This window comes from Phacochoerus africanus, chromosome 4, assembly GCF_016906955.1.
Source record: "Phacochoerus africanus isolate WHEZ1 chromosome 4, ROS_Pafr_v1, whole genome shotgun sequence".
Classification (NCBI taxonomy): domain Eukaryota; kingdom Metazoa; phylum Chordata; class Mammalia; order Artiodactyla; family Suidae; genus Phacochoerus; species Phacochoerus africanus.
Window position 1 is genome coordinate 59,982,651 of NC_062547.1, and position 14,384 is coordinate 59,997,034.

At 54.2% G+C, this 14,384-nt stretch overlaps 1 protein-coding gene across 2 annotated transcripts in view; it reads right to left on the reverse strand.

Moving 5' to 3' along the window:
- Nucleotides 1-303: 303 nt before the first annotated feature.
- The window catches only part of SLC25A42 (solute carrier family 25 member 42), a 46,833-nt gene continuing 32,752 nt past the window's right edge, over nt 304-14,384 (reverse strand). For both annotated transcript variants that reach the window (XM_047776469.1, XM_047776470.1), the window contains exons 2-8: nt 13,101-13,212; nt 9,441-9,546; nt 6,798-6,823; nt 5,688-5,854; nt 5,189-5,305; nt 4,230-4,381; nt 304-2,620 (exon numbers count right to left, since the gene is read on the reverse strand). In XM_047776469.1, coding sequence (XP_047632425.1) covers nt 2,313-2,620; nt 4,230-4,381; nt 5,189-5,305; nt 5,688-5,854; nt 6,798-6,823; nt 9,441-9,546; nt 13,101-13,181 — 957 coding nt within the window. In that variant the 5' untranslated portion in view covers nt 13,182-13,212 and the 3' untranslated portion in view covers nt 304-2,312. The remainder of the gene's footprint in view (nt 2,621-4,229; nt 4,382-5,188; nt 5,306-5,687; nt 5,855-6,797; nt 6,824-9,440; nt 9,547-13,100; nt 13,213-14,384) is intronic.

Here is a 14,384-nt window from a genome sequence, read left to right on the forward strand (position 1 = left end):
CGTGTGATCCGAGCCGTGTCTGCAACCTACACCACAGCTCACGGTAATGCTGGATCCTTAACCCACTGAGTGAGGCCAGGGATCGAACCTGAATCCTCATGGATGCTAGTCAAATTTGTTTCCGCTGAGCCACGATGGGAACTCCAACAATAACATTTAAAAAAAATTATTTAAGCCTTTGTTCAAAAATCTGTCAAAATAACTTCAACCCTGTTTTTGGTTTATGGGGGGTGAGGGTTAGAGCTGAAGAAGAGACATGGGCAAGAGAAAAAGTCATTTTAATTTTTATTAAATATACTCTCTTGGCACAAATCTTTAAAATATATAAACATTATATATAAACAAAGTATCTTCATGGCATCAAAATGTAACTCCAAACCAGGCCAGGCCATCAGTGAGAGGAGTGACTGCCGGGGGCTTGGGCCAGTTGTGTGCAGGGCTGGGGGTGGGGGGGCAGCTGTGCTGCTGAGGCCCACTTGGCTGGGAGCCTCCTTGGGGAGGCACGCTGGGGCTGGCAACCCCTCCCCGCTCCTGCCCAGCCTGCAGCTCAAAGGAGGGCGCTGCCCAACTGTCCATATGGTCTCACCCACCTGGGGTGGACCCTCAGTCCCTGCTGCTTGGCCCAGAGAGCCCAGGGCCCCTGTTCCATCTCCCTGGGAGGGGTCTCAGGGGAGACCTGGGGACCCTGAGCAATGGGCAAGGCTGGGAGAGGAGGTGGGCTGGATGCTACCCAACAGGACAGCCATCACAGGCTGCTTGGGTCCCCAGGAACAGGAGTCTGGGGACAAGATGGGGGCTGGCTGGTGGAAACATGCAGGAAGAACAGAAAGAGGGGGCCTCACACCCACAAAACTAAGGCAAGAAAAAACAGAAAAGAAACAGAATGAAGGCAGGAAAGGAAAGTCACAACTGGAAATGCATGTAGCAGTAAATCCCCCCCCCCAGCCCTTTCACACCTCGTGGCTACTGAGGCCACTGTGAAAACCGACTCCCTGGGCCCTGTGGTCTTGGCATCAGATTGGGCTGGTGAGGGTTTATTGTATCTAGACCCAGGGCCAGCCAAATTGAAAAACAAAATAAAACAATCAAAATCCAAACATCACTGTCATTAGGAAACAGGTATTTCCGAGTCCCTGTGATACCCAACGGGACCCAGGGAGACTCCTCTGTGAGACCAGCTCCCTGGGGTACCCTGACACTTCTGAGCTTCCCGCCTCCAGGCTAGACGCTGTCTGGGGGGCTCTCACTTTGGTGGGAGAATCAAGGCTGCCAGCTGCCTCCATATTCTCCAGTCACTGGAACCCAGACCACCCCATGGGCCTAGGACTGTCCCGTGTTCTAGCTAAGTAACCACCCAGGTGAGGAGTCAGGGATGTGCCAGATGCCATGGGTCCCCCCTAGGAGTCCCCATACCTACAGGCAGAGGGTCAGGGCCAGGGGCCCAGCCTCCGTTAGTACAGCCAGCAGAGTGAGAACGGGAGAAGCCTGGCCAAGAGGAGGCAACCTGGCAACCCAACTCCATTTTGGGTTTTGCTCAAACCCAAACTCACCGTGATTCTTCAAACCCTGTTGCCTATAAGAGCCATGACCCTCCTGGGAACATCACAAACTAGGTAGAGGGGCAACAGAGGGGAGGACCCAATCCCAGGGGGTGTCCCCCGATCGAGTCTTGGATCTGAAGAACACTCATGGGGGAAGGCTGCTCCCGAGCGGTAGGCTCTGGGGACGGAGGAGTCGTGTCACCTGGGAAGCAGTGGAGAAGGCAGGAAAGGCGAGGTGGGCAGGGCGGGTAAGAGGCTGCATTTTGTAGCCACAGCTGAGCAGAAGGCTGGTCTCTCCCTCACACTCCCTGGGGCTCCCCCTCCCCCTGCCCACAAGCACAGACTCAGAACAAGAAGGGGCCAGCGGGGTCTGCCTCTGAGCCCAGTAGGGCTAGTCACTAGAACCAAGAGTCTGTCCAAGGTCACAGAGTACACCAGGAGGGACCCAGGAGGCAGTTCTGACCACCCTGACTCAGGGCATTCAAGATAATTCCCTCCGTGGGCAGCCCCAGCCCTGCTGAGGCTACTAGAGAAAAGCGCATGAGCCTCGGCCCCCCAGTCCCAACAATGAACTTCAAGGGCCACTGGCTTTCTCCTCCGACGGGCGCGCACCGAGCCCAGGCCCTTCAGGTCCCCCTGCTTGTTCCACAAGGCGCATCTGCACGGCTCCCAGGTGGAACCCGGCGCACTCTCATTCCCTAGGCTCCGAAACAGAAGGGGTCAGCGGTCCACCGCGAACTGAAGCTCGAGAGCAGCCGACCCCACCAGCCCCTAGCTCTGCAGGTGCCGCAGCAGGATCTGCATGAGGTCGAAGGTGGTGAAGCTGATGCCCACGGCGATGGGGCCCTTGAGCCAGTTCATGCTCAGGCCTTTGTAGAGGCCGCGCACCACGCCCTCCTCCCGCACGATGGCACGCATGGTGCGCACGATGGAGGTGCGCTGGTGGCCTGTGACGCCGGCCGTCTGCATGCGCCGCCGCACCACGTCCAGCGGGTAAGAGGCCGACTGCCCGATGAGGCCCGCGCAGGCCCCGAAGATCATGCGCTCGAAGGGGTAGGGCTGCAGGCGGCCGCTGTACTCTGCCGGGGGAGGGGCGGAAGGGGCCGTGAAGGGGGCGCACCCACCTGCGCACTGCACCCAGGGGCGCTGGCGCCCACCCTTGCACCCCTGCACCTCGCACTCACAGGCGCCCGCTGTGTCACAGTTGCGTTTCAAGACCTGATTGGCTTGCCTGGGCCTTCAAACCCGGGCCATGGGCCTCCTTACTTCCTCATCTCCTGGTCACTCGTTTTTAATCAAATTTGAGAAAGAAAAGATTTTTAAAAGACAGAAGAGCGCAAAAAATTATATAACCAAGTCCGAAGACCCAGAACAAGCTCATACCCAGTCTCTCGTTTCCTGTCTAGTCAAGAAAGAAAACCTCGCTGTGGCCGGAACCCTCTGCATTACCCACACTGCCCGATGGGGGCGCTGGAAGAGTAGCCAGTGGAGAGTAAAACCAAAAAAACAAAACAAAACAAAAAACCACGAAACCTTAGCGGTTAGAGAACCTGACTGGAATTCATTGAGGACGTGGGTTCAATCCCTGGCATCGCTCAGTGGGTTAAAGATCCGGCACTGGCATGAGCTGTGGTGTAGGTTGAAGATGCAGCTCCGATCTGGCATTGCTGTTGCGTAAGCCGGTAGCTACAGCTCCGATTGGACCCCTAGCCTGGGACCCTCCATATGCCATGGGTGCGGCCATAAAATGTCAAAAAGACAAAAAGCAAAAAACAAAAACACCCTCGGTCTCACACGCACACAAGGTGAGGAGCTCCCCAACGTCAGCTGATCAAAGAAAACCTCTGCAAACAGCCTCACAATCCCTCCAAAGGGGGAGGTCCCCCCCCCCACTATTTAAAGGATTTATCAGAGCTGCACTACTCCGATGCACAGGTGACCATTCGAGCTACTTCACGTAACAAGGAAACAGCACAAAGGCTTGTTTCTGATACACACAAGTCCATATAAAAGGGTTTCCAACTGCGGTGAGGGGTCCAATCCAGACTCCTAATAAGGAGGCTTAAGGGGGATCCGGGCTGGGGGTCGGGGGCCAGGAACAAGGGGCCTTGGCTTTACCTGGAACATTTTCCTTCAACCAAAAAATATCTGGGAGTTCCCGTTGTGGCCCAGCGGAAATGAATCCGACTAGGAACCATAAGTTTGAGGGTTCGATCCCTGGCCTCGCTCAGTGAGTTAAGGAGCCGGCATTGCTGTGAGCTGTGGTATAGGTTGCAGATGTGGCTCGGAACTCACATTGCTGTGGCTGTGACGTAGGCTGGCAGCTGTAGCTCCAATTCGACCCCTAACCTGGGAACCTCCATATGCTGGTGGGTACAGCCCTAAAAAGAAAAAAATATGTATCTTGGAGCCAATAAGGCAGATCATTAACGCTTGATCATACCAGGTAGCAGATATGGGTAGGGTTATATTTTTCTTTGTACTTTTCTCAATTTCACAAGGTTGCTCTGAAAATGAAGCATTAAAAGTCATGAATCCAGCTTCCTCAGGGCTGGCTTGATATGTATCTGCTCCCGAATCAGACACTAGGCCCCCAGCTGGCCCCTCCCAGGGAGTCTTAATGCTCCTGTGCCTCCAGGTCTATGGGACCCAGGAAGGTGATGCCCTGGCTCCCTGCTCCCTTCTCACCTCTGTGCAGGCTCTTAAGTGTCTCGTAGGTGAAGAAGCTCAGGCCAGCGTAAGGGATGACCCCCAGCACAGTGGGAATGAATCCATGATAAAGGGTCTTCAGCCCCTCTTCTCGCGAGATGCGGATGAAGACGTGAAAGATGTTGCTGTACCTGCAGGGCAGAGTGGTGCTGGAGCCTGTGGGCCTCAACTCACTAATCCTCGCCTCGCCCCAAGGATGCCTCGCCTCATCCAGGGGGCAGGCCTGGATGTTGACAGAACCACCTTGCAGAAGTTCTGGGATTCAGTGGGGCCATGCATCCCAAGGCCATATGCCACCTTCACCACTGGGATCACTCTGCTCTGCTCAGCCTTTGTCTTTCACTTGGAATTTTTTTTTGGAGGGTCGGGGGGCTTGCCCTTATCATGCAAAAGTTCCCAGGCAGGAATCCAACCCACATCATAGCAGGGACCCCAGTTACAGCAGTGACAATGCCCACACTGGATCTTTTACTTGCTAGGCCACCAGAGAACTCCAACTCAGATTTTTTCTTGCTGGCACCCCAGGCATGCATAAGTTCCTGAGCCAGGGATCCAACTGATGTCATAGTAGTGACCCAAGCCACTGCAATGACAATGCAGGATCCTTAATCCACTGAGTTACATGGGAACACCAACTCAGATACATTTGTAACATGACTATGCCCAACTCAGACTGAAGACTTTGGGTTTGATGGAAATGGAAATCACCCCCAAGCTGAGATCCAATTATTTATTGCCTTTCTGGAACCGCTGTGGAGCCACACGCCCAGCCCGCCCTCAGCAAAGTCAGGGTGGCAGAGCCCCAGCACAGCCTTATCTGCAGCTGGATGCGGAGGTCCAGACCCAAACCTCAGGGGCCCGATGGAGGGAGCCACCCTGCGAGCCCCACTAGACAGAGCCCCCTGTGCTGGTGAAAATGTCACAGTGGTAGGACTCACATTTCCTTCGGGGTCACGGCCATCCTTGCTCTGACCAGGTCCAGCGGGTATGTCAGCGAGGCAGCCGTAGTTCCAGCCAGTGCGCCCGCGAGGAGGCGGGGCCAAGGGGGCAGAGCTCTGAAAGGGAGTTGAAGGGGGGAGAAGGTGAGACCCTAAGGGCTTTGGTGCCCACAGGTCTGAGGGGGAGGAAGGGAGGAATGGGCATGAGGTGGCTTCCTTGTAGGGAGCTGATGGGGGGCTGGGGGGGGGGGAATGTCTCTTGGTGGGCACCGTTTTGGAATTCCCAAGGCTGCTTGTATGAATGAATGAACAACGTGCAGCTTCCCTACCCACTGTGGGGCACAGCTGGGATCAGGTTCTGAGGGCAGGCCGGGTAAATAAGAGAAGCTCGGACATGGTGAGCATGTGGAAGACAGAACAGGGTGCCTTGACAGAGCTGAGAGGGTTTTTTCTCTCTCTCTCTCTTTTTTTTTGCAGGGGGTGGGGCGGGGGCCCTCACTCTCCGCGGAAGCCGTAGTATCTGCCCAGGATGCGCTTGTACTCCTCGTGCGCGCTGAACTGGATGGCGGCGTAGGGCACCACGCGCACCATGGTGGCCGAATTTCCACGCCACAGGCTGAAGAAGCCTTCGTTGAGGTAGGTGAAGTAGAGGAGCCGGAAGGCCTCCTAGGAGGGGGAGAGCGGCAAGGTCAGCGCCGTCTGCCTCTGCCTCCGCTGCCTGCGGAGCATCGCCTTTGCTGGCAGAGCCCTGACCTCCCCGCCTGCCTTATTTTGTCCAGCCCTGCGCCTGGGGGTGACATAATAATCCAGCCCTGCCTTAGCCCCTACCCCACATTCTCTGGACTCTGCGCTAGGGCCCCCATCCCACCCCCTAGTCCTCCTGACTCCCACAGTTGTAAAGTGAGCCAGGGGAAACCAGGTTGGCCAAGCAGACAGAGAGTCCTACAGAGGATGTTTCATTGGCGTTTGGTAGTTTACCTTTTAAAAATATTCTTTCTTGGAGTTCCCGTTGCAGCTCAGTGGTTAACGAACCTGACTAGTATCAGGTTCGATCCCTGGCCTTGCTCAGTGGGTTAAGGATCCGGCCTTGCCGTGAGCTGTGGTGTAGGTCACAGATGCCACTTGGATCCAGTGTGGCTGTGGTGTAGGCCGGCAGCTACAGATCTGATTGGGAACCTCCATATGCCACAGGTTCCGCCCTAAAAAAGACCAAAAAAAAAAAAAAAAAAAGAAAGAAAGAAAAAGAAAAGAAAACTTTCTTTTCCTTTATTAAGAAGTAACACCTGCTTTGTATTTTAAAATAAATCAAATATGAAAGCTGAGTTTAGACTGTCAAGTTCCCTCATCATGGCCCCAAGGATAAGGTGGATCTCCTGTCAATTCCCAGGGTGGGCTATGTCTAGGCAGAGCTTAGGTTGTAGACAGGGGGCCTTGGCCTTGGCGCCTGGCAGCCCTGGAGCTGGCCGGGGGTGGGGGTGATGAAACCAATGGGAAAAAGCACTTTGACAAGCATTTTCCTAACCCCACCACCCTCCTCCTCTGCCTCTGCCAGATCAGTGGGGAAGAGGTGAAGGCTCCAGAGCTGGGGGTCTGTGACCTAGTGGCTTACCTTGGCGGAAAATCTTTTCGAGGACACTAGAAAAAAAAAACCAAAAATATAACAGAGTGATAGATACAAACGAGGGGCCTCCTGAGTCTGCGTGACCCCTACCTAGGGGTCTGGTCTGAGCGTGGGGAGTGAGAGCAGCCCCTGGGAATGCCCCCAGTCTACTAGGGCTGCAGAGTCACCCTCCTCCCAGGAAGCTCCCCCTCCACCCCACTCCCATGCCCACCAACTTCTCCCCAGGAAGGGCAGCCCAGCTGCCACGTGACCTCCTAGGACAGTGAGGGTTTCTGCACGGCCTGTGGGAGGACTCTAGGCAGCCCACACCCTGGATGGACCCCGATTCTACCAGACCTCTTTTGGGGAGGCCCCCCAGCCACCAGCCATTTTGGGGGCCAGCCAAGGGGCTCCACTCTCTCAGAACAAGGCCCCGGGATGTCTGACATCTGAGGGCTGCTTCTCTTATTGATGGCCCAGCACAGGCGGCCCTAACCCGGCTCTCCGGCCCTCCGTGGCTGCCTGGTTCACCCCCTCTCCCCATGGTGAGCTCTGCCACCAGGGGCTGGAGCCGCAATGGCCATGAGGACCCAGAAATTTATATAAACCATGAGGTCTTGGTCTTGCAGCCCTCCTCCTCACTTCCCCAGCACCTGCTGTATTCCTAGGACACCCTTGCACTCCTGGCTGGGTGGACATGGGCACACCTCCTACCCAGTTCCCTGCAGGGCATTAGTTCTGATAACAACAGTGCTGCATGCCCACCCTTCACTATGTCAGCTCACTCCTCCTCCCTCTCCTTGGGGAGGAGGTTGATATCAATGTTTCCTTGTTATAGATGAGGAAACTGAGGTCCTGAGAGGCTAAGGGGGAACAAGTGGGAAGGGCCTGGCTGGAGTCTGCAGTCCTCTCCTCCCAAATGGCTGAGGGGCAGGGGACCCAAGTTGTGATCATCCTCCTGCCTGGCGTGATGCAGGCCCTGGTCACCATTTGCAGGACACAAAGGCCTCCTTTTCAGGGGCCCCCCAGCATCTGCTTAACCCTAAGGAAGGAGGGAGATGGATTCTTTTTTTTTTTTTTTTTTTTTTTAGGGCCGCACCCATGGCATATGGAGGTTCCCAGGCTAGGGGTCGAATTGGAGCTAGAGCTGCTGGCCTAGGTCACAGCTACAGCAATGCCAGATATGAGCCACATCTGAGACCTATACCACAGCTCACGGCAACGTTGGATCCTTAACCTACTGAGCGAGGCCTGGGAATGAACCGCATCCTCATGGATACTAGTCGGGTTCATTAACCACTGAGCCACCAAGGGAACTCCAAGATAGCTTCTCGAACTGGGTCCTCCCAAAAGAGATGTCCATGTCCTCATCCCTAGCACCTGTGAACTTGACCTTAATAGGACACAGGGTCTTTGCAGATATAATTGAATTAAACTGAAGTCCCACTAGGGTAGGATGGGTTCTAATCCAATGACAAGTGTCCTTATAAGAAGAGGATAGGAACTAGACAGAGAGGGGGAGGCAGAGACTGGGGGGTGGGGGGAGGCGGATTCAGCCACAAGTCAAGGATGCCTGGAGCCACCAGAAACTGGGAGAAGCAAAGAAGGACTCTTCCTCAGGGACCCAGAAGGAATCCTAGAGACACGTTGAAATTGGACCTCTGGCCTCCAGAAAGTGAGAGAATAAGTTCCTGATGTCCTAAGCTACCTGGATTGTGGTACTTTGTGATGCCAGTCCTAAATGCTAACTAACTTTCTAAGTGGATTCTAAAGAGGCATGTTAAAAACCAATTTTCAGGGAGTTTCCCCTGTGGTGCAGTGGGTTAATGATCTGGCTTGCCTCTAAGGAGGCGCCAGTTTGATCCCCAGCCTGGCACAGTGGGTTAAGGATCCAGCATTGCTGGAGTTCCCACCGTGGCTCAGCAGTTAATGGACCTGACTAGCATCCATGAGGATGCGGGTTCCATCCCTGGCCTTGCTCAGTGGGTTAAGGATGCGGCATTGCTGTGAGCTGTGGTGTAGGTCGCAGATGTGGCTCGGATCCAATGTGGCTGTGGCTGTGGTGCAGGCCGGTGGCTACAGGTCCGATTCTACCCCTAGTGTGGGAATCTCCATATGCCGCAGGTGCAGCCCTAAAAATACATAAAAGAAAAAAATTCAGATCCAGGAGTTCCCGTCGTGGCTCAGTGGTTAACAAATCCGACTAGGAACCATGAGGTTGCAGGTTCGATCCCTGGCCTTGCTCAGTGGGTTAAGGATCTGGCATTGCCGTGAACTGTAGTATATGTTGCAGACACGGCTCGGATCCCACATTGCTGTGGCTCTGGCATAGGCTGGTGGCTACAGCTCTGATTAGACCCCTAGCCTGGGAACCTCCATATGCCACAGAAGCGGCCCGAGAAATGGCAAAAAGGCCAAAAAGACCAAAAAAAAAAAAAAAATCAGATCTGGCATTGCTGCTCAGATTCAGTCCCTGGCTCAGAAACTTCCATATGCAGTGGGTGTGGTCAGGAAAACAAACAAACAAACAAACAAACAAAAACCCATTAACCATCCATTTGCAGTGCAGTTTTCGGAGGTGCCAGTGGAGGAGGAGAGTGATTACCTGGCAGCTTCTCTAATGCATGGGACAGATAGTCAGGCAGCATTTACCTTGGAAGATGATTTTGGTTCGGTCCAGGGGAGCTACTGCTGTTTTGGCAAGAGCACCAGCCAGGGCCCCCGAAAGGAGGGAGCTGAGAACTTGCCTGTGATCACTCTGCAAAAAAACACACACACACACACAAACACATGGTCTGTCATCAAAGGTGTCTGCCTGGTCACTTTCCTGAGAGGAACATCTCTCTTCTCCCTCTGGCCCAGGCACATGGTGGCCAGAGTGACACAGCCTTGCTGGGCCCTGGGCAGGCTGGGGTGAGCTGTGGCGGGCCCAACAGCCAGAAACTGATGGGACATAACGAATAGTCCACAAGAACCATCCACGTGAGAGGTAACATGCTAGCTGGGCTGTTCCGTGAAGTTCCCAGTTCTTAGAGATGGCCTATGACAGGACTGACTCCAAACATGAGTCACCCCTGACCTGTCCTTCTTGCAAGCCTTGGTTCCACCCATTGCCTATGTGTGAAGTACTTTTGCACTGCAGTATTTCAGGGTAAGGTATCCTTGTGATCTGAGGGGTGGGTAGGCAGGATCAGGCAGGCAGACTCTGACTCTGAGCAGCTAACTGCCTGTGTGTGTGTGTGTGTGTGTGTGTGTGTGTGTGTGTAAGCATGCATGAATGGAACACTCAGAAGCACCTGTGAAAAGAAGTAGGGGGCCTGGGGGAACCACAAGGGGGGCAGGGTGGCTGACACAGGGAAAGGAAGGGGGCACAGGGAAGACAGAAGAGATGAAAAGTGGGTGGGGCTGGACCCCACAGAGTGTGGGGGGCCTGGCAAGGAAGCTGGTCATTGCCTAAAGAGAAGCAGAGGAGCGTAGAAGGTGAACAAGCCATTTAAACTGGAACCACAGAACAGGCAGCTCCTCCAAAACCCAGGATGGAGACGACAGAGGCTGGGTCCAGGTGAGGCTGTCAGAGGGGAGGGAGGAGGGGGTATTTGGGGGAGCATTGGCAGCCTGGGTCCGAGTAGACATAGTGGGGTCCAGGGCAATGCCCTGAGTTTGCTCAGCGCAGCAGGTGGCTGGGGTGGGGGGAGGGGCTGGGTCTGTCCACACTCCTGACCTGGCTCTGGGCCTGTCTTGACTGATTGCAGTGACTGAATGGCCGCTCTGGTCTTCTGTTTCTCATCTTTTTTTGTTTGTTTGTTTGTCTTTTTGTCTTTTTCTAGGGCTGCACTCGTGGCATATGTAAGTTCCCAGGCTGGGGGTCTAATCGGAGCTGTTGCCGCCGGCCTTCGCCAGAGCCACAGCAACGTGGGATCTAAGCCAAGTCTGTGACCCATACCACAGCTCATGTCAACACCAGATCCTTAACCCACTGAGCAAGGCCAGAAATCGAACCTGCAACCTCATGGTTCCTAGTCGGATTTGTTAACCACTGAGCCATGAAGGGAACTCCTGTTCCTCATCTTTGACACAGTGAGGCACTGTCTCCTGGCCTGGGTCCCAGATATTATCCCAAGTGTCCTGGATGCTCCCAGGGGCCCTGTTTGCTTTCCCCTAATGTCCCTGGAGCACCCTCCACCAGCCCAGCCCACCTTTCCCTAAAAGAACAAATTCCCACAGCAGGTGGGATTCTGTCTTCTTGCTTCACAGAGGCTTCACTGTGGGGTTCTATCTTCTTGCTTCACAGAGGCCTGTCACTGGGGACCCCTGCCTTTCCTGAGTCACACAGCAAGGTTCTGGGCGGCTGGTCCCACTGGCTTTGAGGGATGTGGACATAAGATACCAGAAGGCTCAGTGGTGCTCCTGGCACCGGCTCTAAGGCCTGACTGGCCCTCTGCGAATCAATGTGGTCACCACTCACCTCAAGCCACGGTAGTGGAAGGGATGCCCCATGTCACTGGGCGCTAGAGGCGGAGCTGATGTGTCCCTTCCATGTCCCTCACCAGGTTACTTCCTGTGGAACCTGCTGTTCCTACAATCACAAGGCTAGCTGTGCGCATAGGTAACGCACACATCCTTGAACCCTAACTCTTGATGTGGCGCTCCAGGGACTTGCTGTGAGCCCACTTCTCATGCTTAGTGGAGGAGGTGGCTGCTGCCTTTGGCCGAAGCTTCCAGGGACTCTTAAATGACCACAGGCAGCTTATTCTTTAAAGAGTTTGGTGTAGGCACCACTGAGCAAAGTCTCCATATCCATCACATGGAGAAATCCTGCAAAGGAGGCATGGGCCAGGCAGCCTGGTAGGGAAGAAATGGGTGATTCACCCGAGCAGTGAATGCCATATGAAGATGCCCAACTCCTTAACCAATGAAGTGAGACTTTGGAGTTCCTGTCACAGCGCAGTGGAGATGAATCCGACTGTGAACCATGAGGTTGTGGGTTCGATCCCTGGCCTCGCTCAGTGGCTGGGGATCCGGCATTGCCATGGGCTGCGGTGTGGGTCGCAGGTGCGGCTCAGATCCCGTGTTGCTATGGCTGTGGTGTAGGCCTCCAGCTGTAGCACCGATTGGACCTCTAGCCTGGGACCCTCCATATGCTGCCGGGGTGGGGGTGGGGGCAAAAAAAAAAAGAAGAAGTGGGACTTTGCAGAGTGACTTCTCTGCTCTGGGCTGGCCAAGCGGGTCCAGACTGACATGGGTCGTGCCAGCCAGCATGTGTGTTCCAGCGCATGCTGGGCATGGGGGCGGGGGTGGGGGCTTTGCTAAGCATGTCTGTTTGTTGGGATCCATCCAGCAGCCTAGTGGAGGGAAGGCCACGTCTCCCTCATACTCTGCTGGGAAGTTCACTCAACTTGCTCTGGGGCTCACCCCCTCCCCCCAGTGTGGTGATGGTGGCCTTGGGAATCAGTCCTTCTGCCCGCCTGGCACTCCACAGGGTGACCAGGAATTCAGGGAAAGGTCAGGAGGGCCAAAGGATGGTGCTGATTTGGCCTTTGAGCCCGTGGACTTTGAGAACTGCTTGTGGGTGCCTGAGCCAAAGTGGCAATAAAGATGGGTTTCCACCTGGGGCTGGGTCTGTCTGTGTTCTAGGTTCAGCTGGGAGAACTTCTACCCACTTCTACAGTGAACAAGGACAGGGCTGATCCGATTTCTTTATGAGGGAATAAACAAACCTTCTGTCTTCAATTGAAGGGCATAATCAGTAGATAAACGTCAGAGCTGAGAGTAAACACAGCACTGGGGCGCCCTCTTCTGCAGTCCACCCCACCTTTGGCTAATGCTTCTTTTTTTTTTTTAGGGCTGCACTTGCAGCAATGGAAATTCCTAGGCTAGGGGTTGAATCGGAGCTGCAGCTGCTGGCCTGCACCACAACCATGCCAGATCCGAGCCATGTCTGCAACCTACACTACAGTTCATGGTGACGCTGGATCTTGTAACCCACTGAACAAGGCCAGGGATCGAACCCACATCCTCACGGATCCTAGTTGGGTTCTTAACCCGCTGAGCCACAGATGGAACTCCCTTGGCTAATTCTTTTGTGTTGGCAAATCTGAGCAAGCAAAGGGGCTCAAGGACACCTTTGACCTCCCAGCCAAATGTGGGCGAGGTTTCTGGCTTCTCGCCAAGTGGTGGGGCAGCTGGTTTCACAGCACAAATAGAGCTATAAAAATGGAATCAAAAGCAGCCTGTGTCACTGCTCCCCCCTCATTGTAAATGGGGTGTGAGCACAGAATAGGGAGCCGGTGGGAACGCCCATGGAGTACTTGCCTTTGAAGAGACAGGCGAGTGCAGGACAGACTCAGCATCCTCACGCAAACGCACCACACCTTCCTTCACACCATTACCCATTCCAGGCCTGATCAGGACGGTGGGGAGACTCCTGGGAGCAAGAGGGAGGAGGTGAGAAGGCAGCCTGCTTCCCCCGCCATGGGCCTGGGGCCTGTGACTCATCCTCAAGTCCCCCGGAAGCCAGCACTGCTCCAGTGGTACCCTTTTCCTAACCTGGCTTCAGTTTCCCTGCAGGAGAAAGACACTGGAACCTACATCACAGTGACACAGTCCCCTCTACAAAAGCTCTTCTCATTGGCTTTTTTTTTTTTTTTAGTCTTTTTGGTCTTTTTGTCTTTTCTAGGGACATACCCAAGGCATATGGAGGTTCCCAGGCTAGGGGTCTAATCGGAGCTGTAGCCACCGGCCTACGGCCAGAGCCACAGCAATGTGGGATTCGAGCCACGTCTGCAACCTATACCACAGCTCTCGGCAATGCCAGATCCTCGACCCACTGAGCAAGGCCAGGGATCTAACCTGCAACCTCATGGTTCCTAGTTGGATTCGTCAACCACTGCGCCACGGCAGGAACTCCCTCATTGGCTTTTTTTAGCTCATTATCATAAACAGGCCTTTGAGTCTATTTAAAATTTTTTTTTTAAATTTTAATTTTTAAATTATTTTTATTTTTAATTTTTTTGGGTCTTTTTGCTTTTTTCTAAGGCCACTCCCCCGGCATATGGAGGTTCCCAGGCTAGGGGTCTAATTGGAGCTGTAGCTGCTGGCCACGGCCACAACAATGCCAAATCCAAGACATCTGTGACCTACACCACAGCTCACAGCAACGCTGGATCCTTAACCCACTGAGCAAGGCCAGGGATTGAACCCGCAACCTCATGGTTCCCAGTCGGATTCGTTAACCACTGAGCCACGACAGGAACTCCTTTTTTTTTAATTTTTAATTTCTTTTTGTCTTTTTAGGGCGGCACCACAGCATATGGAGGTTCCCAGGCTAGGGGTTGAATTGGAACTGTAGCTGCTGGCCTGCACCACAGCCACAGCCATACCAGATCCAAGCTGCATCTGCGACCTACAGCATAGCTCACGGCAACGCCACAGCCTCAACCCACTGAGCAAGGCCAGAGATCGAACCTGCGTGCTCGTGGATGCTAATCAGATTCATTTCCACTGAGCCATGATGGGAACTCCTCTATTTTTTAATGTAATACCAACTGCCTAGATTGGCTCAGAGAGGTTAAGCTGCCAGCAAGGTCACACAGCAGG